The following is a 25857-nucleotide window of genomic DNA, read 5'->3' as shown; positions in this document are numbered from 1 at the left end:
AGTTTCTCATATTTGTAGTCCTTTTTATCTTCAATCAAATTTATATTTAAAAAAAGACCTTGAACACAAGGCAAATCTTGGTAAACTAGCTGCCATTAGTAAAGTAAAAAAAAAAAAAAAGCGAAGAAGCTGATATAAATCAACAAGCTCTATTGGGAAAACTCTGATTTTAGATGTAAATCAAAGCCTCTGGAGTGGGATATTTTTAAAAAAAGCGTTCAAATTGCAATTGTGTACAGTGTACAATCACAACTGGCATGCATTATCGGTTGTTCTGCTCAGGTGCTTAGAAAAGGACCATGGAATTATTATAAAAGGATATTTTGAAAAAACTTACACTTCTTCTGTTTTCTTTTCCAATCCATCGCCACTCCCTTTTTACGCAAATAGAGAAACACAAGTTATTTCGCTCTCTTCCACCCTTAAATTGTTATTTTGCATCTTTTTATATATAATCCTTGAAATGCACTTAAAATTTTTCCGATCCACTTTTAGCATTTTGAACGTGGGATGTAGAGGGTAGTTAGTCCTCGACTTACTTCATTTAGTGACTGTTCCAAAATTATAGCAGCACTGGAAAAAGTGACTTACGACTGTTTTTTCACACTTAACGACCGTGGCAGCATCCCAGGATCATGCGATTTACATTCGGATGCTTCGCAACTGACTCATATTTATGACAGTCGCAGTGTCCTAGGTTCACATGATCCCCTTTTGCGACCTCCTGACAAGCCAAGCCAATGGGAAAACCAGATCCACTTAAGGACCGTGTTACTACCTGAACAGCGGCAGTGATTCCCTTAACGGCTGTGGCAAGGAAGGTCGTAAAATGGGGCAAAGCTCAGGTAACATGTGTCTCACTTAGCGACATCAATGTTGGGCTCAATTGAGGTTGTAAGTCAAGGACTTCCTTTTTAGCATTTTGAAATTGGGATTTTTCACGCTGAGCTTTGAGGAGAGGTTTATTAGCTGCTTCTAGAGGCATCTGGAAGGAAGGGGACCGGGGGGGGGGGGGTCAGAGAAGACAAGAGGGGGTTGCTGTCAGTTCTCCTGGTTTGCATTTTGCCCGACAGTGCTGTGACAGGGTGGGCATTTTTGAAGGACTGCCTAGTATGGCGATCATTCAGGAAACAGGCAGGGGAGAAATCCTGGATCAGCGGCTGGACTTACCGAGGTAAGGAGTGTGAGTGGCGCCGAAGAAATAGGTCCTGGAACAAGCCAGGGGTCCCTTGGGGGAGACACACTGCACCACCTGTTGTTGGTAAACACAAAATGGACTGGTCAATTAGGGCCTCCACGTCCATCCATCCATCCATCCATCAACCCATCTATCGATCGATCGATCGATTATCCATCTAATCTTTATATATCATCTTGTCTATTATCTATCTATCTACTCATCCATCCATCCATCTACTCATCCATCCATCCATCTACTCATCCATCCATCCATCCACCCATCTACCTATGTACCTATCTACCTATCTACCTACCTATCTTCCATCTAATCTATATATCGTCTATCTTATCCATTTATCCACTAATCTGTCCATCTACTCATCCATCCATCCATCTACTCATCCATCCATCCATCCATCCATCCATCCATCTACTCATCCATCCATCCATCCATCCATCTTCCATCTAATTTATATATTGTTTATCTTATCTAACTACTCATCCACCCATCCATCTACTCATCCATCCATCCATCTACTCATCCATCCATCCATCCATCCATCTACTCATCCATCCATCTACTCATCCATCCATTCATCCATCCATCCATCCATTTTCCACATCTATCTATTTTCCACATTATTTTTACAAAGAACACAAGCTGGAAAACAGATATAACCCATCTTCCTGCTCCTAGTTTCCCCACGCAGGAATGACTCCTATTCCTCTGTTGGCGAAGCTTGACAGCTTGAAGATGAGTGAACTTCAACTCCCAGAATTCCCCAGGCAGCAAGGCGCAATGCCTTGACCCCAGCGCATCTGAAACTTCCATGCCAGGGGCTTACCATGTGTTTGGCGATGCTGCCAGCCAGGCCCGTATTGCGAAGCAGGTGCCCTTCCGAGGGGAAGCTGAAATTGCCCGAATTCAGGTTTTCTCTGGACGAGTGGGTGCCAAAAAGTGCAAACGGCTGCCTGGTGGGGCTGATCACAAAGAGCAAATGACACACTTCCCTTCTATTGGAAGTCAAAGCACTAAGAAACAGGCCACGTTTCAAAACGGGTAAAGAAAAAAGAGATTTAAAAGAGCAATACTGCAGCAGGAGAAATTGGGAGGAGTTGGATTACACCTTTTTCCGAGTAGCAATGTTTTAAATTTTTATTTTATTAAAAGTCCCACATTTTCTTGGGTTGCTGCTTATGTCAACAGAAGGGGACAGAGGCGATAAGAGAACTGAACTGCTTCTCCATCGCTCCATCCCCTCTGCCTTTCCGTTGGAATAAGCAGCAACCCAAGAAAATTTGGGACTTTTAATAAAAAATTGCTGTTCGGAAAAGGTGATCTCTGGTGAACATGGGGGAATTATGGGCTATACATCCATGGACAACATCTGCAGGCCTTGAAAAAGATGCAGCGGCTTTAATGATCTTAAGAGATGTGGCTGCTTTAATGATCAGCGAAACCAAACTTTGCTGGCTGCAATACAAGTAGTCCTCGATTTACAACCACAATTGAGTCCAAAATTTCCATTGGTATTAGTTAAGTGAGTTTTGCCCCATTTCACGACATTTCTTACCACCGCTGTTAAGTGAATCACTGCAGTTGATAAGTTAGTAACTCGGTTGTTAAGAGAACCTGGTTTCTCCCATGGGCTTTGGTCACCAGAAGGTAGCAAAAGGGAATCACATGACCCCCCTCGGGACACTGCAACCTGTTGTAGTCCGCCAGCAGCCCACGGAGCTAGTAGCGGAGTCGGAGAGTGAGGAAGCTGGGGAGGAACATAGGCCAGTCCTGGAGACAGGGAAATGCCCGGACGAGGGCTCTGCGTCAGAGGCAGAGATGGGGCCAGGGCCATCTGGGAGCAATGCGCGGACTCCGGAGCCTCCAGAGTCGGACATCAGAAAGGCAGAGGAATAGGAGGAGCCTGTTCCTAGTGCGCGCATGCTCAGAGCTGCCAGAAGACAAGGACAGTTAAAACAAAAGGGACGACTCGGGAGTAAGGCCAGGAGATGATTGGTCCCTCCCATAAGACTTAAAAGAAGAGCAAAGGCTCTTGGGCTCTTGGTAGGAAAGCAACGTTGCTAAATCTGTTTCCAGTCGGCATCTCTCATTTCTGAACTTCATGGGGCTTTGCCAAGAAAGGCCTTTGGCAGGGTGCCAAAGAAGATAAACTTTTGTGATAAGCCCGAAGGACTTTTTCTGAAGGACTTGTTTTGGAATTAATTTGGACTAAGCTGGGAATGAAATAATTCCCAGCTGTTATAATAAAATAGGTTTGTTTAAGACTAATTGTGTCTTGTAATGACTAAGTGAGCCTGGGTCACAACACAACCGTCATAAAGGTGAGTGAGTTGCCAACTGTCTGAATTTTGATCACGTGACCCTGGGGACGCTGCAGTGGGTCGTGAGTGTGCAAAAGGGTCATAAGTCACTTTTTTCACTGATGTGAAAGTTTAGAGGAGCGTTTTTCAACCTTGGTAGCGCTGGCTGGGGGATTCTGGGAGTTGAAGTCCACCCATCTTCAAGCTACCAAGGTTGAGAAACACTGGTTTAGTGACTTCAAACGGTCACTGAGTGAACTGTTGTTAAGTCGAGAACTACCTGTATTATGAGGTCACTATTCGGAGTGAATAAGCAGGAAGCCAACGGAAGCATTTTTAACACACAGCAAGCATATTCAGTGGTTTTTCTCAGGGAACAGAAATTCTGATTTAAGTACAGAAAAACACTCACCCCAGGTTTAATTCCCCAAGCCTTCCCATAAAAAGGATTGGCTAAGAAGTGACGCAAAGACCCCCCCACTTTTGTGCCAAAGACCCCCCCGAAAAGCTGCAATCAGACAAAATAATAACCAATCTCCCCTCCTGCTTATACATCAATTTCCAAGGTAACATCTGGATTGCCAATTCTGAAACGTTGCCGGATAGGAAGGTAGAAGTTTATCCTTGAGGATACATGATGAGATTTCGAAATGATGGCCATAAATCTGACATTTTATAGTATTTTTCCTTCAGCTATTTGATGGAGGAAGAAGAAGAAGGTTTTCAAAGGCTCGAGGTGCAAACATCCCCTCTGAAGTTATAGCTCTCTTTTTTATTATTATTATTATTAGAGGACAAAACAGAAATTTTATTTGTGTGTTGATGTGACCCCTGCACAGCAAGGAAGTTACAGAAAGAAGGAATTACCTGTTATCTGTTATATGGCTTGAAATCAGACCGTGGCTGAAGTAACTTCGGAATGGCTGCAGAGGAAAAAAAAAACATTATCATTAAAATAAATAGGGAAGTGAAATAATCTCTACGCTGCCGTTAAAAAACATCTTGCCGAAGATGGATGAGGATAGTGCTGCTCTATAAACTATTACGGATAATATGTTTAAATATATCAGGATAAAGAACGAATTATTAAATATTACAAGAGAATATATATGATTAAAAATGGAAAAAATAGAGTTTGAAGGCGAAAGAAGATACTGTTTCTAGAAATAAGAATAGAAATATTAAGAAATAAGAATAGAAATATTAAGAAATAAGAATAGAAATATTAAGATTTGATTAAAAAATATGGAAAAAGAACACTGGCAGAAATTGTAACTGAGTAAAATATATTTGGATATGATAAATTGTATATATGATATGATATGGTTTGTTTCATAAAATATGTGGATATGTGTTAGCGGGGGAAAAAACCAATAAAACTTGATTTAAAAAAATATAAACTATTACGGATTACGGACATACAGGTATAGTCCTCGAGTTACAACGGTTCATTTAGTGACCGTTTGAAGTTGCATCACTAAAAAAAGTTGACTTGTGACCGGTTTTCAGATTTAGGACTGCTGCAGCATCCTTATGATCCCGTGAGCAAAATCTGGGCGTTTCGCTACTGGTTCGTATTTATGACGGTCGCAGTGCCCCTTTTTGCGACGTTCTGACAAGCAAAGTCAAGGGGGGGGGAAGTCAGATTCGCTTAACAATTGTGTTAGTAACTTAACGGCTGCAGGGATTCACTTAGCAACGGTAACAAGAAGGGTCGTAAAGTGGGGGTATAACTCATTTCACTACTGTCTTGGTTAGAAACTCAAATTTGGGGCTCGATTGTGGTCGTAAGTCGAGGACTACCTATAGAGGGAGACCAGCTAATTCTGCAAATTGTGAGCCTGTAGCCAAGCCTAACATCTTGTTCTCAAGAGCTGTTTGGGGTCAGGCAGAAAGCTTTCTGGCGTCTTCACGACATTCGTGATGGCGCAGTGGTAAAAGTGAAGTTATTGGAGGCTGACTCACGGCTCAGTCCAGCGGTTCAAGTCTCATCGGCTCAAGGCTAACTCAGCCTTACGTCCTTCTGAGGTCAGTAAAATGAGGACCCAGATTGTTGGGGGCAGGAGGCCGACTCTGTAAACCACTTAAGAGAGGGCTGTGAAGCATTGTGAAGCGGTGTATAACTCTAAGTGCTTATTCTATTCTATTCCATTCCATTCCATTCCATTCCATTCCATTCCATTCCTTCTATTCTATTCTATTCTATTCTATTCTATTCTATTCTATTCTATTCTATTCTATTCTATTCTATTCTATTCTATTCTATTCTATTTATTCTATTCCATTCCATTCCATTCCATATTTTATATTCTATTCTATTCTATTCTATTCTATTCTATTCTATTCTATTCTATTCTATTCTATTCCATTCCATTCCATTCCATTCTATTCCATTCCATATTTTATATTCTATTCTATTCTATTCTATTCTACTCTATTCTATTCAGAATCCTATTCTATTCTATTCTACTATTTCTATTCAATTCCATATTTTCCATTCCATTCCATTCCATTCCATTCCATTCCAGTCTATTCTATTCTTCTATTCTATTCCATTCCATTCCATTCCTTCCATATTTTCTATTCTATTCTATTCTATTCAGAATCCTATTCTATTCTAGTCTACTCCTATTTCTATTCAATTCCATATTTTCTATTCTATTCTATTCCATTCCATTCCATATTCTATTCCATTCCATTCCATTCTACTCCTATTTCTGTTCCATTCCATATTTTCTATTCTATCCTATCCTATCCTATCCTATCCTATCCTATCCTATCCTATCCTATCCTATCCTATTCCATTCCATTCCATTCCTTCCATATTTTCTATTCTATTCTATTCTATTCTATTCTACTCTATTCTATTCAGAATCCTATTCTATTCTATTCTACTCCTTTTATTCCATTCCATTCCATTCCATTCCATTCCATTCCATTCCATATTCTATTCCATTCCATTCCATTCCATTCTACTCCTATTTCTGTTCCATTCCATATTTTCTATTCTATTCTATCCTATCCTATCCTATCCCATCCCATCCCATCCCATCCCATCCCATCCCATCCCATCCCATCCCATCCCATCCCATCCCATCCCATCCCATTCCATTCCATTCCATTCCTTCCATATTTTCTATTCTATTCTATTCTACTCTATTCTATTCTATTCAGAATCCTATTCTATTCTATTCTACTCCTATTTTTATTCCATTCCATTCCATTCCATTCCATTCCATTCCATATTCTATTCCATTCCATTCCATTCCATTCTACTCCTATTTCTGTTCCATTCCATATTTTCTATTCTATCCTATCCTATCCTATCCTATCCCATCCCATCCCATCCCATCCCATCCCATCCCATCCCATCCCATCCCATCCCATCCCATCCCATCCCATCCCATCCCATCCCATCCCATCCCATCCCATTCCATTCCATTCCATTCCTTCCATATTTTCTATTCTATTCTATTCTACTCTATTCTATTCTATTCAGAATCCTATTCTATTCTATTCTACTCCTATTTTTATTCCATTCCATTCCATTCCGGATTCTATTCCGGATTCTGTTCTGTTCTGTATTCTGTTCTATTCTATATTCTGTTCTGTGTCCTATCCTATCCCATCCATTCCTGTTCTGCATTGTGTTCTGTTCTCTTCTATTCTGCGTTCTGTTCTGTTTGGTTCGGTTGCCATGGTGGCACAGTGACTGGAATGCAGCATCGCAGGCTAATTCTGCCGACTGCTAGCAGTTCGATCCTGACTGACTCGAGGTGGGCTCGGCCTTCCATCCTTCTGAGGCTGGTAAACTGAGGACCCAGATTGTTGAGGACACATAGGCTGACTGTAGATGCCCGCTTAGAGAGGGCTGTAAAGCCCTGTGAAATGATATATAAGCCTTACAATAGCTATTGCTATTCATACTGTTGTCAAAACGCTGGAATTCCCCGCGCCTCCAGTCACGTGCCCTGCCTGTTTCCATTGGGTGCCATCCAAATCGCCTTCAGCCAGCAAGATCGATGCTTTTTTTGTTCTTGAAGAGAAAGGATGTTTACTATTTGGCAGGAAATTAGCCTGAAAAAGTCCCATTTCAAGGACTCAAAACGCACAACGGGCTTCACATTGCAAACGGAGGAGCTGTGTGGCAAAAAAAAAAATCACCGACAGTCCTCGACTTACGACTGCTATCGAGCCCCAAATTTCCGTTGTTAAGGGAGGGTTTTTTTCTCATTTTATGACCTTTCTGGCACAGAAAGTGTTAAATGAATGGCTGCAGTTGTTGTTAATAATGGGGTTGTTAAGCAAACCTGGCTTCCCTATAATGATTTAAGTGTTATATTTGCAAGAAGTAAAGAAGAAAAAACATATTGTTAAAAGCAAAGAAGAGAAAGGATTGGAAGATTGTTTGGGTAAAAATTTAAAGGGAAAAAAATGGAAAAATGGAATAAGATGAAATGTATTGTTTATAATTAAAAAGATAAGAGGAATTTTGTGAAATATACTTGATAAATGAAAAAAAAATACTAAGTTGAATATCTTTAATAAATGAGAAAGATCGGGGTTGCCTGGACAACGTAGTGGGAAATATTAAATTGAAAATGAATACAGCAATAGAGAGAGATGAAAGAGGAGTAGAGAGTAGAGAGATGGAAGAGAAGGGGAGAAGAGAGACAGATGGAAGCAGTGGTGGGTTCCTCCCGGTCCGGTCCGGTTCGGCCGAGCCGGTAGCGGTGACGATATGACATCACCGAACCGGTTCTCCCCCCTCCGCCTTCCCACCCCCCCCACGTTATTCTTACCTTTTATTTGGTCCCACCCCCAATCTATTGCTGCCTCCTGAGTCCCAGCTGATGACTAGAAGGAAGAAAACTGTTTAAACTCTTGTCGCGGGGCTTCAAAGGGCCGTCCTACAGCTGATCAGTGTTAAAAGCAAACAAATGAGTCGGGTCGTAAGTGCGAGGACTGGTCGTAAGTGCGAGGACCTTCCAGAAATGACTCTGACCAGCTAGCCACGCCCACCTAGTCACATGACCTCCAAGCCACACCCACAAAATAAGCCACGCCCACAGAACCGGTAGTAAAAAAAATTTAGAACCCACCCCTGGATGGAAGAGAGGAGAGGAAGGAAGAGAGGGGAAATTAGAGTAGAGAGTAGAGAGATGGAAGAGAAGGAGAGAAGAGAGAGGGATGGAAGAGAGGGGAGGAAGGAAGAGAGGGGAAATTAGAGTAGAGAGTAGAGAGATGGAAGAGAAGGAGAGAAGAGAGAGGGATGGAAGAGAGGAAAGGAAGGAAGAGAGGGGAAATTAGAGTAGAGAGTAGAGAGATGGAAGAGAAGGGGAGAAGAGAGAGGGATGGAAGAGAGGGGAGGAAGGAAGAGAGGGGAAATTAGAGTAGAGAGTAGAGAGATGGAAGAGAAGGGGAGAAGAGAGAGGGATGGAAGAGAGGAAAGGAAGGAAGAGAGGGGAAATTAGAGTAGAGAGTAGAGAGATGGAAGAGAAGGAGAGAAGAGAGAGGGATGGAAGAGAGGGGAGGAAGGAAGAGAGGGGAAATTAGAGTAGAGAGTAGAGAGATGGAAGAGAAGGAGAGAAGAGAGAGGGATGGAAGAGAGGAAAGGAAGGAAGAGAGGGGAAATTAGAGTAGAGAGTAGAGAGATGGAAGAGAAGGAGAGAAGAGAGAGGGATGGAAGAGAGGGGAGGAAGGAAGAGAGGGGAAATTAGAGTAGAGAGTAGAGAGATGGAAGAGAAGGAGAGAAGAGAGAGGGATGGAAGAGAGGAAAGGAAGGAAGAGAGGGGAAATTAGAGTAGAGAGTAGAGAGATGGAAGAGAAGGGGAGAAGAGAGAGGGATGGAAGAGAGGGGAGGAAGGAAGAGAGGGGAAATTAGAGTAGAGAGTAGAGAGATGGAAGAGAAGGGGAGAAGAGAGAGGGATGGAAGAGAGGGGAGGAAGGAAGAGAGGGGAAATTAGAGTAGAGAGTAGAGAGATGGAAGAGAAGGGGAGAAGAGAGAGGGATGGAAGAGAGGAAAGGAAGGAAGAGAGGGGAAATTAGAGTAGAGAGTAGAGAGATGGAAGAGAAGGGGAGAAGAGAGAGGGATGGAAGAGAGGGGAGGAAGGAAGAGAGGGGAAATTAGAGGAGGAGAGAGGGTTAGACAGGGAGGAAGAAAGGAGTAGAAGGAGAAAGGAAGGGGAAGTAGAGAGGAGTAGGAGAGGAGGGGAAAAAAAGTAAGAAGGAAAGAAGAGAGGGAAATGGCAGGATTGAGAAGAAAGATTGTTATTACTGGTTCTGTGGGCGTGGCTTGGTGGGGTGGGCGGTAATGTGACTGGATGGGCGTGGCCAACTTTTTTTTTTTTTAAACTTTTAAAAGCATTTTTTCTACAACCTCTTTGCCTGAAGAGGTTGTAGAAAAAATGCTTTTAAAAGTTTAAAAAAAAACAGCCTCTGATGATCGCGCGGCATGGGAGGGGGGGCAGGGATTTTTGCTACCGGTTCCCCGAACCACCTGCCACCATCGCTACCGGATCGGGCGATCCGGTCCAAACCGGGAGCATTTCACCCCTGGATCATATGACCCTGGGACACTGCAACCGTTATAAACTGCCATCTGATCACGTAACCATGAGGATGCTGTAACGGTCATAAGTGTGAAAAACGGTCATAAGTCACTTTTCTTTTAGTGCTGTTGTAATTTCAGACGGCCATTAAAAAAATGGTTGCAAGTCAAGGACTACCTGTAACCAGTTACGTAAAATTTAAGTTTCTCTATCCCCTCTGAAATTCGGTCCATATACCTCTCCTGTCTGAGATTCTGAGAGTTCCAGCATGAAAGGGATTTCAGTGTCAAAATTGGCAAAGAAGTTGGTCCATTGATGTTCAAAAGTCATCAACTCCTGGAAGAGAGAGAAAACAGGCTTGAATTCCGCGAGCCGACGCTACTGAAGCCTCCCGCCCCTCAAAAGATGGTGAGAAAAGAAGTCAAACATTTGCATTTACGGAGCTGGGAAGAGCGAGGATAACAGAGGTGGGTTTCAGCAGGTTCTGACCAGTTCTGGAGAACCGGTAGCGGAAATTTTGAGTAATTTGGAGAACCGGTAGTAAAAATTCTGACTGGTCCCGTCCCCATCTATTCTCTGCCTCCCGAGTCCCAGCTGATCGGGAGGAAATGGGGATTTTGCAGTATCCTTCCCCTGGACTTGGGAGGCAGAGAATAGATGGGGGCAGGGTCAGTCAGAGGTGGTATTTACCGGTTCTCTGAACAACTCAAAATTTCCGCTACCGGTTCTCCAGAACTGGTCAGAACCTGCTGAAACCCACCTCTGCTTCAGAGCAGAAATAACTACACTAAGGTCTACTTTTAAAATTACAAACAGCTGGTTGAAAGAAAAGAGTTGTCTGAATAATTCAAGCAACGGCCACTAGATGTCAGCAGAGGCCCACGTTTCGACTCTTCCCATTTCCTCGAAGAAAACCTTCCACAATATTAAAAGCTAGAATAAAAAAAGCTTAACAGCCTCTTGGAATCCAAACAAAAGCCCAGGTGAGCCCATAGCAAACCCAAAACCAAAAATGAAAGAAGACACAACATGGCACGTCATGGAGATCTGAGCACTGCTCACACACTGAACTTGTGCAGCGTATTTGGGGGGAAACCCCCCCCCCTTAATATGGGTAGTCTTTGACTTGCCAAAATTTGAGCCAAAAGTTCCATCGCAAAGCAAGACAGTTCAGTGAGCTTTGCCCCATTTTATGACCTTTCTTGCCACGGTTGTTAAGTGAGTTAACACAGTGGTTAAATGAATCTAGCTTCCCCCATTGGCTTTGCTAGTCAGAAGGTCCCAAAAGGGGGATCGCCATGACCCCGGGACGCAGCAACGGTCATAAATATGAGCCAGTGGCTCACATTTTGATCATGTGACCATGGAGATGCTGCAACGGTCGTAAGAGTGAAAAACAGTCATAAGTCACTTTTTTTCAGTGCTGTTATAACTTCGAAGGGTCACTAAATGAATGGTTTGTAAGTCAAGGACTATCTTTGTGCTTTTTATGTTATGCTTTTAAATCGGTTTGCATGAGCTAACGGTAAAGCTTAAAATCCCTTTATTTACTAGAGTGTTACTGGATCCAAAAGAACCAACTGCTGGGCACCTGATCACTGCCTCTGCCTCCTTGGCAGAACAACCCACAAACATCATCATCGTCTTCTTTTAACGACCCCATAATCCCTTGCGAGGTGGAGTCTGGGCAACCGAATGGAGCTGAGTGTTTACTGGCCAGATGCCTTTCCTGTCGCCAATGAGGAGTTTTGTTCATCAGATATATATTCTCAGTGTGCCCAGAGAGTGAAATATCTGCTTCTACCAAGGATCGAACTCACAGCCTCCTGATTGTGAGGCTAGAGCTCCACCTCTAGGCCACTGCACCATTCCAACCAGCCCTGAACATGCCCCAAACATTCTGGACACGAACGTGCGAATGACCCGCTCTCTGTGCTTCCCAAACAGGGTCCATCTCGGAAGCCATTTTAGAATGGAGAACCATCTCTCTGCAGCTTTTCCTCCTCCTCAGTCCACGGAACCACTCCGTGGATCTGTGGTTCTTTCTTTTTTTTAAATGACCCACAAGAAAAAGACTGTAGACACATTACCTCGTCAAGTAAGCTCTCCAAAGAAATGGGATCCACTTTACTGTAGGCCTTCCAGAGATCCAGACTGACGTCCATCAGCTGCGAAGAGAAAGAACGGGTCGGAGGTGGCCTCTAGAGCAGGGGTTTCAAACTCAAGGCCCGTGGGCCAGATCCGGCCTGCAGGGTAGCTTTGATCTGTCCGCGGGCCCGGACTGGAAATAGCAAAGGACCAGCCTGCAGTGCCCTCTGCCAGCAAAAATGGAGCTCAGGAGGACCGCGCACGACCACCCCGAGCTCCGTTTTCGCTGGCAGAGGGCTATCAAAACACACAAAAAACAAAAGGAGAAACGTTTCCCCTTCTGCATTTGAGCATGCAAGAAGGGGCAGGGAAGGAGAAAGGGAAAGAGGAAAGAGAAAGAAAAAGAAGGGAAGAGGGGAAGAGAGCAAGGAAGGAAAAAGAAGGGAAGAAGGAAGAAGAAAGGAGAATGGAGACGGAAGGAAAAAGAAGAAAAAGGAAGGAAGGAAGGAAAGAAGGAAGGAAGGAAGGAAGGAAGGAAGGAAGGAAGGAAGGAAGGAAGGAAGGAAAGAAGGAATGGGGAAGGAAGGAAGGCAGAAGGAAGGAAGGAAGGAAGGAAGGAAGGAAAGAAGGAATGGGGAAGGAAGGAAGGCAGAAGGAAGGAAGGAAGGAAAGAAGGAAAGAAGGAAGGAAGGAAAGAAGGAAGGAAGGGAAAGAAGGAAGGAATGGAGGAAGGAAAGAAGGAAAGAAGGAAGGAAGGAAAGAAGAAAGGAATGGAGGAAGGAAGGAATGGAGGGAGGAAGGAAGGAAGGAAGGAAGGAAAGAAGGAAGGAATGGAGGAAGGAAGGAAAGAAGGAAAGAAGGAAAGGAAGGAAGGAAGGAAGGAAAGAAGGAAGGAAGGAAGGAAAGAAGGAAGGAAGGAAAGAAGGAATGGAGGAAGGAAGGAAAGAAGGAAAGAAGGAAAGAAGGAAGGAAGGAAAGAAGGAAGGAAGGAAGGAAAGAAGGAAGGAACGGAGGAAGGAAGGAAAGAAGGAAGAAAGGAAAGAAGGAAGGAAGGAAGGAAGGAAGGTTATAATGAGAGTGAGGGAAAGTCTCAGGGAAGTCCTGCCTTAGCACTTGGCCACCACAGGTGCCCCCGATACGACAGATGTCGAGCTGGCCATGCCCACACCAGACATGCTCACCCACCCCGGCCACTAATTGTCAGGAAATAACAGAATCATGGTCTTGGAAGGGACCTTGGAGGTCTTCTAGTCCAACCCCCTGCTCAGGCAAGGAAGCCCTATAACAGTGATGGGTAGCCTTTCCCAAACCGAGTGCCCAAAGCGCACATGTGTGCCCAAACACCCAAAATGCAATGCGTGCGCAGCCCCCATCCATGCCTTACCCCTCATACATGTGCATGCAGCCCCCACACACGCGTGACCCCCGTACATGCATGTGCCCCCCCACACACACACACCTTGCCTCCCGCAAGAGACCCAAAGACCAGCTGGCTGGCAGGAGGCGAGCGCACATGCGCAGCAGAGCTAAACTCGGGCGAGGGCTCGCGTGCCACCAGAGAGGGCCCTGTGCGCCACCTCTGGCACGCGTCCATCACAGCCCTACACCATGTGAAACAAATGGCTGTCTAATCTCTTCTTCAAAACCTCCGGTGATGGGGCACCCACAACTTCTGGAGGGCAAGCCGTTCCACGGATTAATTGTGCTCAACGTCACAACCAGAAGTACCCTTTGCAGCTGTGGTGGGCTGAGCGAGGGGGCTCCGTCTAGCTTTAATTCCCTCCGCCCCAACGCATTTAAGCCACAGCTACGACTAACAAGCAGGCTATTATAGCTGGAGAACGGTACCGTGGGCACAGGGCCACCATTGTCCTGCCAGAAGGGCCATTCCCCCCCCCCACAGCTGGGCAGGCCAGTGAAAGACCCCACCCCACGGCTGTTCCCAGCTGAAACGATCCTATATAGAAGAATCCCTTGGGGTCATTTAGGGAAAAAAAAAATGAGGTTGCATCGCAATTCTCGTGCCAACCGGCCCTCTCGCCACGAGCACCCCCCCAGTGGCCAGGGGTGGGCGTGGCCAGGGTGGGCGTGGCCAGGGGTGGGCTGCTGACGGTTCGCAGGGGTTCGAGAGAACCTCTAGCTAAGATTCTGTGCGGTTCAGAGAACCCCCCAAATCCCAGTCCTGGCTGGCCCTGCCCCGCCCACACCGCCCCTCCCAGGAGTCCCCACGCGGCCTGTTTTGGATGCAGGTAAGTGCACAGCGCACGCGGAGGCTCAAGGACGGCGAAAAATGGGCCTACTGGAAGTTCAGTACGGCTGGAAAAGGCCAGTTTCCAGCCTCCAGAGGGCCTCTGGAGCCTGGGGAGGCGGTTTTCGCCCTCCCGGAGGCTCAAGAAAAGCCTTCCGAGTCCGGGGAGGGCAAAAAAGCCCCCCCACCACCGTGGTGCAGAATGCCGACTAGGCCACACCCACCATTGCCACGCCCACCGAGCAACTGGGCAGAGAACCCCTTGCTAACATTTTTGAAGCCCACTCTTGGGTGTGACAAGCAGCCCTCGGCCTCCTGCACCCTCTTCTGGGAGCAAAAACGGGCTGTGGAGGGCCCGTTTTCCACCTCCCCGGGCTCCGGAGGCTCTCTGGAGGCAGGAAATAGGCCCATTTTTGCCCTCCACGAGCCTCTGGGAGGCTTGTTTTCCACCTGCCTGGGCTCCACGCGCCCCCTGTACTTACCTGGGACCCAAAATGAGCTGCATGGGGACTCCTGGGAAGGGTGGGGCATGGCCAGCCAGTCATCAGAACTACCGGTTTGCCGAACCAGATGTAAAATTAACATCCGGTTTGCCTGAAGCACTCCGAACCGGCTGAATCCCACCTCTGGCGCCAACAAAGCAACCAGAGTAGCCATTTTGATTCCTCCCCCCCCCCAAAAAACACACAGAGGATGCCCATGAGATGAAAGCTTTCCCAATGCAAAGGGCGTTTGTTGGGGTGCTGAAAAGTGGGGTGCCTAATTCTCACCCCATCCTTTTGACCGGCTTCCTGGAAGCACCCTGGGGCGGGAAAAAGTGGTCTAAGCCCATCCGGCCCATCCCTTCTTACCTCGTATTTCATGGTGAAGAAGCCGTCCCCGCCGATGCCTTCCAGGGCAAAAGCTTGCACGATAGGCCATTTTTCCACCACAAACATGTCGAAGATCTGCAGGTGGCCTGCAAGACATAAAATGCAATTTTTTTGGGGGGGGGGCATTTTTGCAAGTGTTTCCTCCACTTACAACCATTCATTTAGTGACAGATCGAAGTTAAAATGGTTCCGATGAATCTTGACAGACTGGAACACTGGGCCCTTATCTAACAAAATGAAATTCAATGTAGAGAAAAGTAAAGTCTTACACTTAGGTAAGAAAACCCAAAAGCAGACATATAGACTGGGGGAAACCAGGCTTAATAGCAGGAACGGTGAGAGGGTTCTCGGAGTCTTAGTGGACAACCAGCTAAATAGGAGCCAAGAGTGTGCAGCGACAGCCAAAAGAGCCAATGCAATCCTAAATTGCATTAACAGAGGGATACAATCAAGATCAAGGGAGGTACTAATACCACCCTATAAAGCCTTAGTAAGGCCACACCTAGCATGCAGTTTTGGTCACCACACTATAAAAAAGATGTTGAGACTCTAGAAAAAGTGCAGAGAAGAGCAACAAAGATGATTAGGGGACTGGAGGCTAAAACATATGAAGAACGGTTGCAGGAACTGGGCCTGTCTAGTCTAGGGAAGAGAAGGACCAGGGGAGACAGGAGAGCATCTTCCCATATTTGAGGGGCTGCCACAGAGAGGAGGAAGGGGGTCGAGCTGTTTTCCAAAGAGAGAGAAAGAAAGAAAGAAAGAAAGAAAGAAAGAAGGAAGGAAGGAAGGAAGGAAGGAAGGAAAGAAAAAGAAAGAAAGAAAGAAAGAAAAAGAAAGAAAGAAAGAAAGAAAGAAAGAAAGAAAGAAAGAAAGAAAGAAAGAAAGAAAGAAATCTGAGTGAATCATAGTTGGACAGAAGACATGGCTAGTCTAGGGAAGAGAAGGACCAGGGGAGACAGGAGAGCATCTTCCCATATTTGAGGGGCTGCCACAGAGAGGAGGAAGGGGGTCGAGCTGTTTTCCAAAGAGAGAGAAAGAAAGAAAGAAAGAAAGAAAGAAAGAAGGAAGGAAGGAAGGAAGGAAGGAAGGAAAGAAAAAGAAAGAAAGAAAGAAAGAAAAAGAAAGAAAGAAAGAAAGAAAGAAAGAAAGAAAGAAAGAAAGAAAGAAAGAAAGAAAGAAAGAAAGAAAGAAAGAAAGAAATCTGAGTGAATCATAGTTGGACAGAAGACATGGCTAGTCTAGGGAAGAGAAGGACCAGGGGAGACAGGAGAGCATCTTCCCATATTTGAGGGGCTGCCACAGAGAGGAGGAAGGGGGTCGAGCTGTTTTTCAAAGCACCCGAAGGCCAGAGAAGGAACAATGGATGGAAACTGATCAAGGAGAGATTCAACCTAGAAATAAGGAGAATATTTTCTGACCGTGAGAACAATCAACCCATGGAACAGAAGTTGCCTTTGGAAGTTGTGGGAGCTTCATCACTGGAGAGTTTCAAGAAGAGATTGGACTATCACCTGTTAGATATGGTGCAGGTCTTCTGTCAAGACCAGTGAAAGCAGCAGAGAGAGTTGGGGGGGCGGGGGGGGGGTGTTTGACAAGGAAAAAATAAGTCACTTATTAAAAAATATTGTTTTCAATGTCTCTAGGACGTTGAAATAACAGAGTTGGAAGGGACCTTGGAGGTCTTCTAGTCCAACCCCCTGCTTAGGCAGGAAACTCTACACCACTTCAGACAAATGGTTATCTCATCTCTTCTTAAAAACTTCCAGTTTTGGAGCATTCACAACTTCTGGTGGCAAGTTGTTCCACTGATTAATTGTTCTCACTGTCAGGGAATTTCTCTTTATTTCTAAGTTGCTTCTCTTCTTGATTAGTTTCCACCCATTGCTTCTTGTCCTGCCCTCAGGGGCTTTAGAGAATAGGTTGACTCCCTCTTCTTTGGGGCCGCCCGTCAAATATTTGGAAGACTGCGATCATAACACCCCTGGTCCTTCTTGTCATTAAACTAGACATATCCAGTTCCTGCAACCGTTCTTCATATGTTTTAGCCTCCAGTCCCTTAATCATCTTTGTTGCTCTTCTCTGCACTCTTTCTAGAGTCTCCACATCTTTTTTACATTGTCACAACCAAAACTGAATGCAGTTGTGAAGTTTCCGAAAGATGCCCTAATTAATTCATGAGCCATGAGCCGAACCTCAAAAGAAATACAGTCGTTTATTAGGAGCACCATTTCGGCAACACTGGGATGCAGTTAGGACTGATCCCACGTAGATTTACGTTCCCCTATGACCCTGTCTCTCCCCTCCTCTCTGGCCATGTCATAAATCACATTCTCCAATTCACCACTTTGGCTGGCTGTGAAACCTAACACCCTCCTTCTGATTGCGGTCAGGAAGAATGTATGGAATGCACTTCAGTTCTCCCTCCCTCCTGCTCATGGCAACTTGAAAGCTTTGCAAGTTGACAGCAATATTCCAAGTGTGGCCTCACCAAGGCCTTATAAAGTGGTATTAACACTTCACGTGATCTTGATTCCATCCCTCTGTTGATGCAGCCTAGAACTGTGTTGGCTTTTTTGGCAGCTGATGCACACGGCTGGCTCATATCTAAATGGTTGTCTTGTTTTAAATGTTCATTAAAAAAGATAAATAGATGACAACGCAGAGTCTTGCAAGTTTCTTGCATCAGCTTTGGCTATTCTCAGTAACCCGTTTCTTCCCTCCTCTCCTCCCTGTTCACAGTCCCTGCGAAGGCTTTTCTGCTTAAAATCCTGGCATCCCATAATTAACGGAAATCAAGAGCCTTTTCTGTTCTAAAAAAAGAAAGCTACATTATCATCGCCATCATAATAAAAGAATCTGTTATTTCCTCCCATAAAAGAGGATTTAGACGCTTCTCATGTAAAGCACAAGGGACCTATTGTGTGTGTTTCAATTTTACCGGGTATGATTAACACAAATTAGGCAGGCGTTCAAATTACTCATTTTGGAGACAAAGCGGGTGTGATTTTCCTTCAAGGACCAGTAAAATGAACACCAAACTCCAGACGGGGACAAAAGTTAAGACAGGTAGTCCTCGAATTACGACTACAGTCGAGGCCCGTTGTTTTTGCTGCTAAGCGAGACAGTTGATATATATAAATAATAAATAATAAATAAATTTATAATAAATAATATTTATTTATTCATTCATTCATTTATAAGAATTTGGGCAATAATAATAAATAAATTTATATAAATTAATAATAAATAAATAATATTTATTTATTCATTCATTCATTCATTTATAAGAATTTGAGCAATAATAATAAATAAAATTATATAAATAAATAACAAATAATAAATTATTATTATTGTTTAGACTTCTATACCGCTTCATAGTGCTTTACAGCCCTCTCTAAGCGGTTTACAAAGTTAGCATATAGCTTATTGCATATTAGCATATTGCATTAGCATTAGCATATTGCCCCCAATATCTGGGTCCTCATTTTACCCACCTCGGAAGGATGGAAGGCTGAGTCAACCTTGAGCCGGTGAGATTTGATCTGCTGATCTGCTGAACTAGCAGTCAGCTGAAGTAGCTGCAGTACTGCACTCTAACCACTGCCCCACCTCGGCTCTTAATAAATAATAAATAATAAATAATAATATTTATTCATTCATTCATTCATTTATAAGAATTTGGGTTTTTTTCTAACCTACCTTGGGAGCTGAAGGGAATGCCAATCCGGCTGCAATCTCGAACCATATCCACAAAACTGGAAATTTTAAATTCTTCAGCCGACTCTTCATCTTCGTACTAATAAAACGAGAAGGAGGGAGAATCTTTTGAAAATAAAGACAATAAATCCCCAAAGGCACGATGGCTTTTAATTCCATCTCAAATCCAAAGTCCATTTATGCTTCCAGTGGATCTAAAAAAGGCTGCCGTTTAGGATCGCCAGTTCCTGCAAAGCAAAATAGAAATTCTGGTACAGGTAAGTCCTCAACTTAATGACCGCAATGGAGCCCAAAATTTATGTTGCTAAGTGAGACAGTTGTTAAGTGAGTTTTGCCCCATTATAACGGCCCTTCTAGTGAACAGTTTTTAATGATTCACTGCAGGTGTTAAATTAGTATCGCGTTGTTAAGCGAAATATGGCTTCCCCATTGATTTTGCGGGTCAAAAGGTCGCAGAACGGGATCACGTGACCTTGGGACATAGAAACGGTCGTAAGTATGAGCCAGTTGCTAAGGATATGAATTTTGATCACATGAGCAAGGGGGATGCTGCAAAGGTTTTTAAGTGTGAAAAATGGTCGTAAGTCACTTTTTCCAGGGCCGTCGTAACTTTGAACAGTCACTAAATGAACTGTTGTAAATCGAGGACTACCTGTAATCCAAGGAAATGCATGTAACTAATTTCTAGCAACTTGTTTTTTCACTTAGTGAGTCAAATTGGTGCCCATCAACCATTCAAACTAAAAAGCCAAAAATAATTCTGTGTTAAAAAACTTTACACAACGCTAAGCCCAACTTCTCCCACTGGCTGCTGTCTTTATTTTGTGTTTATTTCTTGACTTGTATCCCGCTTTTATTATTTCTACAAACAATTCAAGGCCGCAAACAGATCCTTCCTCCTCCTACTTTCCCAATAATAACCACCCTGTGAGGTAGGCTTGGGCTGAGAAAGTGGGACTGGCCCACAGTCATCCAGTCAGCTTTCGTGCCTAAGATGTGACTAGAACTCACCACCTCCTGGTGATTGAGCCAAAGTCACCTTGCCAGCTTTTATGTCTAAGTCGGAACTAGAATTCACCACCTCCTGGTGATTGGCCAAAACACAACCATTTGGCTTTCATGGCTAAGATGGGACTAGAACTCACCACTTCCTGGTGATTCGCTCAAAGTCACCCAGCTGGCTTTCATACCTATGGCAGAACTAGAACTTCCAGTCTCCTGGTGATTGGCCCAAAGTATGAAGAACATATAAAGAATGGTTGCAGGAACTGGACATGTCTAGTTTAATGAAAGGAAGGACTAGGGGAGATGTGATAGCAGACTTCCAATATCTCAGGGGCTGCCAGAAAGAAGAGGGAGTCAAGCTATTCTCCAAAGCACCAGAAGGCAGGATAAGAAGCAACGGGTGGAAACTAACCAAGGAGAGAAGCAACCTAGAATTAAGGAGAAATTTCCTAATAGTGAGGACAATTAACCAGTGGAACAGCTTGCCACCATAAGTTGTGGGTGCTCTATCACTGGAGGTTTTTAAGAAGAGACTGGACAGCCACTTGTCTCAAATGGCATAGGGTCTGCTGCTTGAGGAGGGGGTTGGACTAGAAGACCTCTAAGGTCCCTTCCAACTCTGTTATTCTATTCTATTCTATTCTATTCTATTCTATTCTATTCTATTCTATTCTATTCTATTCTATTCTAGTCACCCAGCTGGCTTTCATACCTAAGGCAGAACTAGAACTCCCAGTCTCCTATTGATTGGCCCAAAGTCACCCAGCTGGCTTTCATACCTAAGATGGAACTAGAACTCCCAGTCTCCTATTGATTGGCCCAAAGTCACTAAGCTGGCTTTCATACCTAAGGTGGAACTAGAACTCCCAGCCTCCTAGTGATTGGCCCAAAGTCACCCAGCTGGCTTTCATACCTAAGGCGGAACTAGAACTCCCAGTCTCCTATTGATTGGCCCAAAGTCACTAAGCTGGCTTTCATACCTAAGGTGGAACTAGAACTCCCAGCCTCCTAGTGATTGGCCCAAAGTCACCCAGCTGGCTTTCATACCTAAGGCGGAACTAGAACTCCCAGTCTCCTAGTGATTGGCCCAAAGTCACCCAGCTGGCTTTCATACCTAAGGCGGAACTAGAACTCCCAGCCTCCTTGTTTCTAGGCCAACACCTTAACTACTACACCAAACTCTCTCTCTCTCTTTCTTTCTACCTGGTGGAATATGGCAAGCAAGACATTTTCTGCCCCAAAGTAAAAAAATATATATATAGTTTTGCAAGCACTCGAAAGCTGGCCCACGTTGAATCGCGAAAAAGGACGCCTTCGTTTGCTGCCACTCTCCGATCGCGCCAACTCCCTGCTTTCAAACCGGCACGTTTATTTTCTGCCAGCCTTGAATCCTCAAATTCGGAGCAGAGCTCAACCTGAGCCTTTCCTTTTTGAAAAGAAAACCCAACCCATAATAAATAGAAAGGCACCTAAAATCCAGCTTCTGCGTATTTCCCCAAAAGCCCAAACGCTGGACGGCGAACCCTGCCAAACTCGGTTTAAAAAATAAAACAACACACAAAATAAACGGATTTTACAGAATTCGTTGAAAAGGATAACTGGCGATAACTGAACAGAGCCTTGGCACTCTTGAACAGGGTCCCTGCTGAAGAAGCTGCTTGTGATTTTCAAAGCCCCTTTGGAGGGTTTTTTCATAAGCCCTCTCCAATTTAAAAGTCTATTGTGCTCTATTTCATGGATGCCAACCACTCCATCGACAATTTCGTTTTATGGCATTCCTGGCGTTTCATTATCCAAGGCGGCTCCCACTCTGGGCTGGTGGCACGAGGTTGAGAAAGGAACGGAAGACAAAAGAACAGCAGAAACAAAAATTGGGCCAAAAATTGACGTTTTAAAAGCCCGGCGGGGACGCCAGCTCCCCTGCGAATGCGTCCAACCTCTCCAAAATGAAAGACGCAAATGGCAGACAGGAGGCCAGCTGGGAGAGGATTTTGGAAAGCAGCAACTGGGCCGGCCCGAGAGACGAGGCTGGATGGATATACGACACCGTGGAATGATAGAATATTGTAGGTGGTTTACAGGAAAATGGATTTTCGTGCGCGCTGAGGTTGCGCGAGAAACGGGAAAAAGGAAGGAATTGGAAAACTACGAAAGGCTGACTGTCGGATTTAAGGAAGTGCTCAAGTTGTGACCACAATTGAACCCAAGCTTGCCGTTGCTAAGCAGGACAGTTGTTCCGAGTAGCTTTATAGGATTTTATTGACGCCTTTTAAGGTTTTGTATAGTTTTTAAGATGGGGAGCTGCCCAGAGTTACCGCATGGTAAGAGGGGCGGCCGATAAATTTTACCGATAAATAAGGGAGGTTCGCCCCCTTTGGGGTCCTTTTTTGCCACCGCTGTTAAGGGAATCGTTGGGTTGTTAAGTAAAGCGGGCTTCCCTCGTGTGACTTTGCTTGTCGGAATTCGGCTGGGAAGGTCATAAACGGTGATCATGTGACCCCGGGATGCTAAAACTGTCATAAGTACATGCCAGTTGCCAAGCCTTTGAATTTTGATCACGGGGATGCTACAAAGGTCGTAACTGTGAAAAACGGCTGTCCCTTTTTGCAGTGCCGTTGTAACTTTGAACGGTCACTAAATGGATTGTTGTTAAATTGAGGACTATCTGTACTCCTCTTTCCCAAAAAAGTATTTCTTTAAATTTTAAAAATGCTCAAAAATTTCCCAGCAGTTGGGAAGATTTACATCCGGTCTAAAGCCCCCTTTTTGTCCTGGAATGGAAAGCACAGCGCACTCTAACCAATATGAGTGTAATACAGGTAATCCTCGACTTACGACCATTCATTTAGTGACCATTCACAGTTACAATGGCACTGAAAAAAGGGATTTACGGTACATCCATTTTTCCACACTTAACGACTGTTTGCGGCTGTCCTCACAGACACGTGGTCAAAAATTCAGACGCTCGGCAACGGACTCATATTTATGAAGGTCGCCATGTCCTGGGATCATGCGATTTCCCCCTTATGTGACCTTCTGACGAGCGACGGGAAAGCCAGATTCACTTAACAACTGCGGTTACTTAACTTAACAACCGCAGCAATTCACTGAACAAATGTGGCAAGAAATGTCGGTCTTGCTTAGCAAGAGAAACTTTGTTGTCGTAAGTCAAAGACTACGTGTTCAGCTAAAAGATTCTGGGCAACATGGCAGGAAATGTTGTATTTTTTTTGAGAGCTCTGGCTGGTCTCTACGACAGGGGTCCCCAAAGTTGGCAGCTTTAAGACTTGTGGATTTCAACTCCCAGAATTCTCCAGCCAGCTGGCTGGAGAATTCTGGGAGTTGAAGTCCACAAGTCTTAAAGCTGCCAAGTTTTTGAAGTCCACAAGTCTTAAAGCTGCCAAGTTTGGGGACCCCTGCTCTACAACGTTTCTCAACCTTGGCAATGATAAGGTATGTGGACTTCAACTCCCAGAATTCCACCAGAAAAGCTGAAATCCTGCACAGGAAGTCCAAACTTTCACACTCTGCGCCCCCACCCCCAACCCCCACCCCGAGTTCTTCCTCGGTTTGTGGCTCATTCACTCACCTCCGTTTCCGTCAAGCAGTGGAAATGCAGGTTTCTCCAAAACGCCACGTAGGGCAGCAGGTAGTTGTAATTGACAGGGTTGCAGTACAGATGGACGCTGTCCGGCTTCACCAGCAGGATCACATCTGCGAAACAAGGGGTCGTAAAAAGAGGACTCGTGAGAAGCGGGGAAGCGCCGGCATCATCGGCGACCAGGAACGGAGGTTCATACCAGCCCGCCGGGGAGTGAGTGGGGGGCAGCTCCCTCTTACCGTCGAGGACTTCTTCAGGGAATCCTGATCTCTCAAACTCATTGTTGTTCTGGCTATACAAGCCGAAGAGGAGATAGTTAGCCAGTTCCCGGCATCCTTCATTGTACCGACTATCAATTCCTGCACAAAAGAACAAAAACAAAACAAAACAGGACATTTGGAGAATAAGATATTGGGGGATGTTACTTTTTGTTTAGGGACGCAGTGGCTCAGTGGCTAAGATGCTGAGCTTGTCGATTGAAAGGTCGGCAGTTCAGCGGTTCGAGTCCCTAGTGCCGCGTAACGGGGTGAGCTCCCGTGACTTGTCCCAGCTTCTGCCAACCTAGCAGTTCGAAAGTACGTAAAAAAAAATGCAAGTAGAAAAATAGGGACCACTTTTGGTGGGAAGATAACAGTGTTCCGTGCGCCTTTGGCGTTGAGTCATGCCGGCCACGTGACCACGGAGACGTCTTCAGACAGCGCTGGCTCTTCGGCTTTGAAACGGAGATGAGCACTGCCCCCTAGAGTCGGGAACGACTAGCACGTATGTGCGAGGGGAACCTTTACCTTACTTGTTGTTTGGGTTCAGGGCAGTTCCTGACCACTCAGGAAGTATCAAGAAAAGAGAATATTTGCAGCTCGGAGTTGAGCTGTGGGGGTCCTTGATGCTCTCTGAGCTGGGTTTTCTTGCAGACGTTTCATGACCCAACTAGGGAACATCATCAGTGTTAGAAAAGGAGGAAACAGCCTAATCAAAATTGTAAACGGTCTAGCACTGATGATGTTCCCTAGTTGAGTCATGAAACGTCTACAAGAAAACTACCAAGCTCAGAGAGCATCAAGGACCCCACAGCTCAAATCTGAGATACAAGCATTCTCTTCTACTGGTTGCCAACCTTTCAGTAGCAGCTACTCAAATACATGCCAGTTGTCACTTGATCATAGGGATGCTGAAACAGCTGGAAGTGCAAGGATTGATTTTAAGTTTTTTTTTTTTTGTCAAAGCTATTAAAACTTTTTAAGATGTGTGGATTTCAAATCCCGGAATTCCCCAGCCAGGTATTTTAATTTTGGGGGTTTTAAATCGGCCAAATCTATTTAATTATTTTAATTTTTAATTATTGTTGTGTCTTGTGTTTTTAAATTGGCTGTACACCGCCCTGAGTCCTTCAGGAGAAGGGCGGTATAGAAATAAAATTATTATTATTATTATTATTATTATTATTATTATTATTATTATTATTATTATTATTATTATTATTATTATTATTATTAAATGACCCTTCATGTTGCCCATGTTTCCAACAGAAATCTGAAATGCCCTTACATGTTCTAGATAATTTTTCTGGAGCTACAGTATTGAAGAAATTCTCTTTTAAAATTTTTAACACGGCAACTTCATTCGACCGCATGCTTTTCCACTGCTCCAATCAGGAAAGTCCAAATTTCTTAGCAATATACAGGAGTGGCCAAAATTGTGGAAGCCTTTTGGGAAAAGTGTATTTTTGAGGTTTGATGGCTAATAACACCACTTTTTTTTTTTTTTTTGGAGTTTCAAGATAATCCTATTCCACTGCTGGAATGGCCTGGGAATAGCCCAGATCTTCACCCAATTGGAAATCTATGGTGCCGACTGAAACTTGTTCGTCAGAAGCGACCCAGCAATAAAACCCAGTTAATAGAAACAATCCTTCAATCTTGGTTTCACATTATAAACAGCTGCAGAACTAAAAGATTGATTCACTCCATGGGAAGACGTCGTAAGGCCGTAATTCATGCTAAAGGTGACCCAACTAAGGATTAACTGACACGGTGATAATTTTCGTATATCTTGTTTTTTTTTTCTAGGGTGATCATTTTTGTGTATCTCGTTTTTTTCGACGTGTTTCCCTTTTCTTCTTCATACTGTAACTGCTCTCCCAATAGCAAATCCTTCATAAAAGCTATTGCATTACATTCTTGATTAAATTATCTTTCCACTGATATATGATTTTATGGTACTGCTCAAAAAAAAAAAAAAGTGGTGTTATTAAGCTAGTTTTACAAATTACACTTTTCC

The 25857-nt window shown here is 44.4% G+C and overlaps 1 protein-coding gene across 1 annotated transcript in view; it reads right to left on the bottom strand.

Annotated features, from left to right (window-relative positions):
• The window catches only part of DNAAF9 (dynein axonemal assembly factor 9), a 109717-nt gene that overhangs the window by 64429 nt on the left and 19431 nt on the right, over positions 1 to 25857 (bottom strand). Inside the window, exons 3-12 of the mRNA XM_087874808.1 lie at positions 23820 to 23939; positions 23569 to 23693; positions 18957 to 19053; positions 15237 to 15343; positions 12140 to 12217; positions 10287 to 10385; positions 4366 to 4421; positions 2025 to 2160; positions 1171 to 1252; positions 338 to 374 (exon numbers count right to left, since the gene is read on the bottom strand). Of these exons, the coding sequence (XP_087730934.1) occupies positions 338 to 374; positions 1171 to 1252; positions 2025 to 2160; positions 4366 to 4421; positions 10287 to 10385; positions 12140 to 12217; positions 15237 to 15343; positions 18957 to 19053; positions 23569 to 23693; positions 23820 to 23939 (937 nt within the window). The remainder of the gene's footprint in view (positions 1 to 337; positions 375 to 1170; positions 1253 to 2024; positions 2161 to 4365; positions 4422 to 10286; positions 10386 to 12139; positions 12218 to 15236; positions 15344 to 18956; positions 19054 to 23568; positions 23694 to 23819; positions 23940 to 25857) is intronic.

This window comes from Pantherophis guttatus, chromosome 8 (genome assembly GCF_059756535.1).
Source record: "Pantherophis guttatus breed Tessera chromosome 8, ASM5975653v1, whole genome shotgun sequence".
In the NCBI taxonomy this organism is placed as follows: Eukaryota; Metazoa; Chordata; class Lepidosauria; order Squamata; family Colubridae; genus Pantherophis; species Pantherophis guttatus.
The sequence above is the reverse complement of the archived record's forward strand: the minus strand, read 5'-3'. Positions and strand labels throughout refer to the sequence as shown.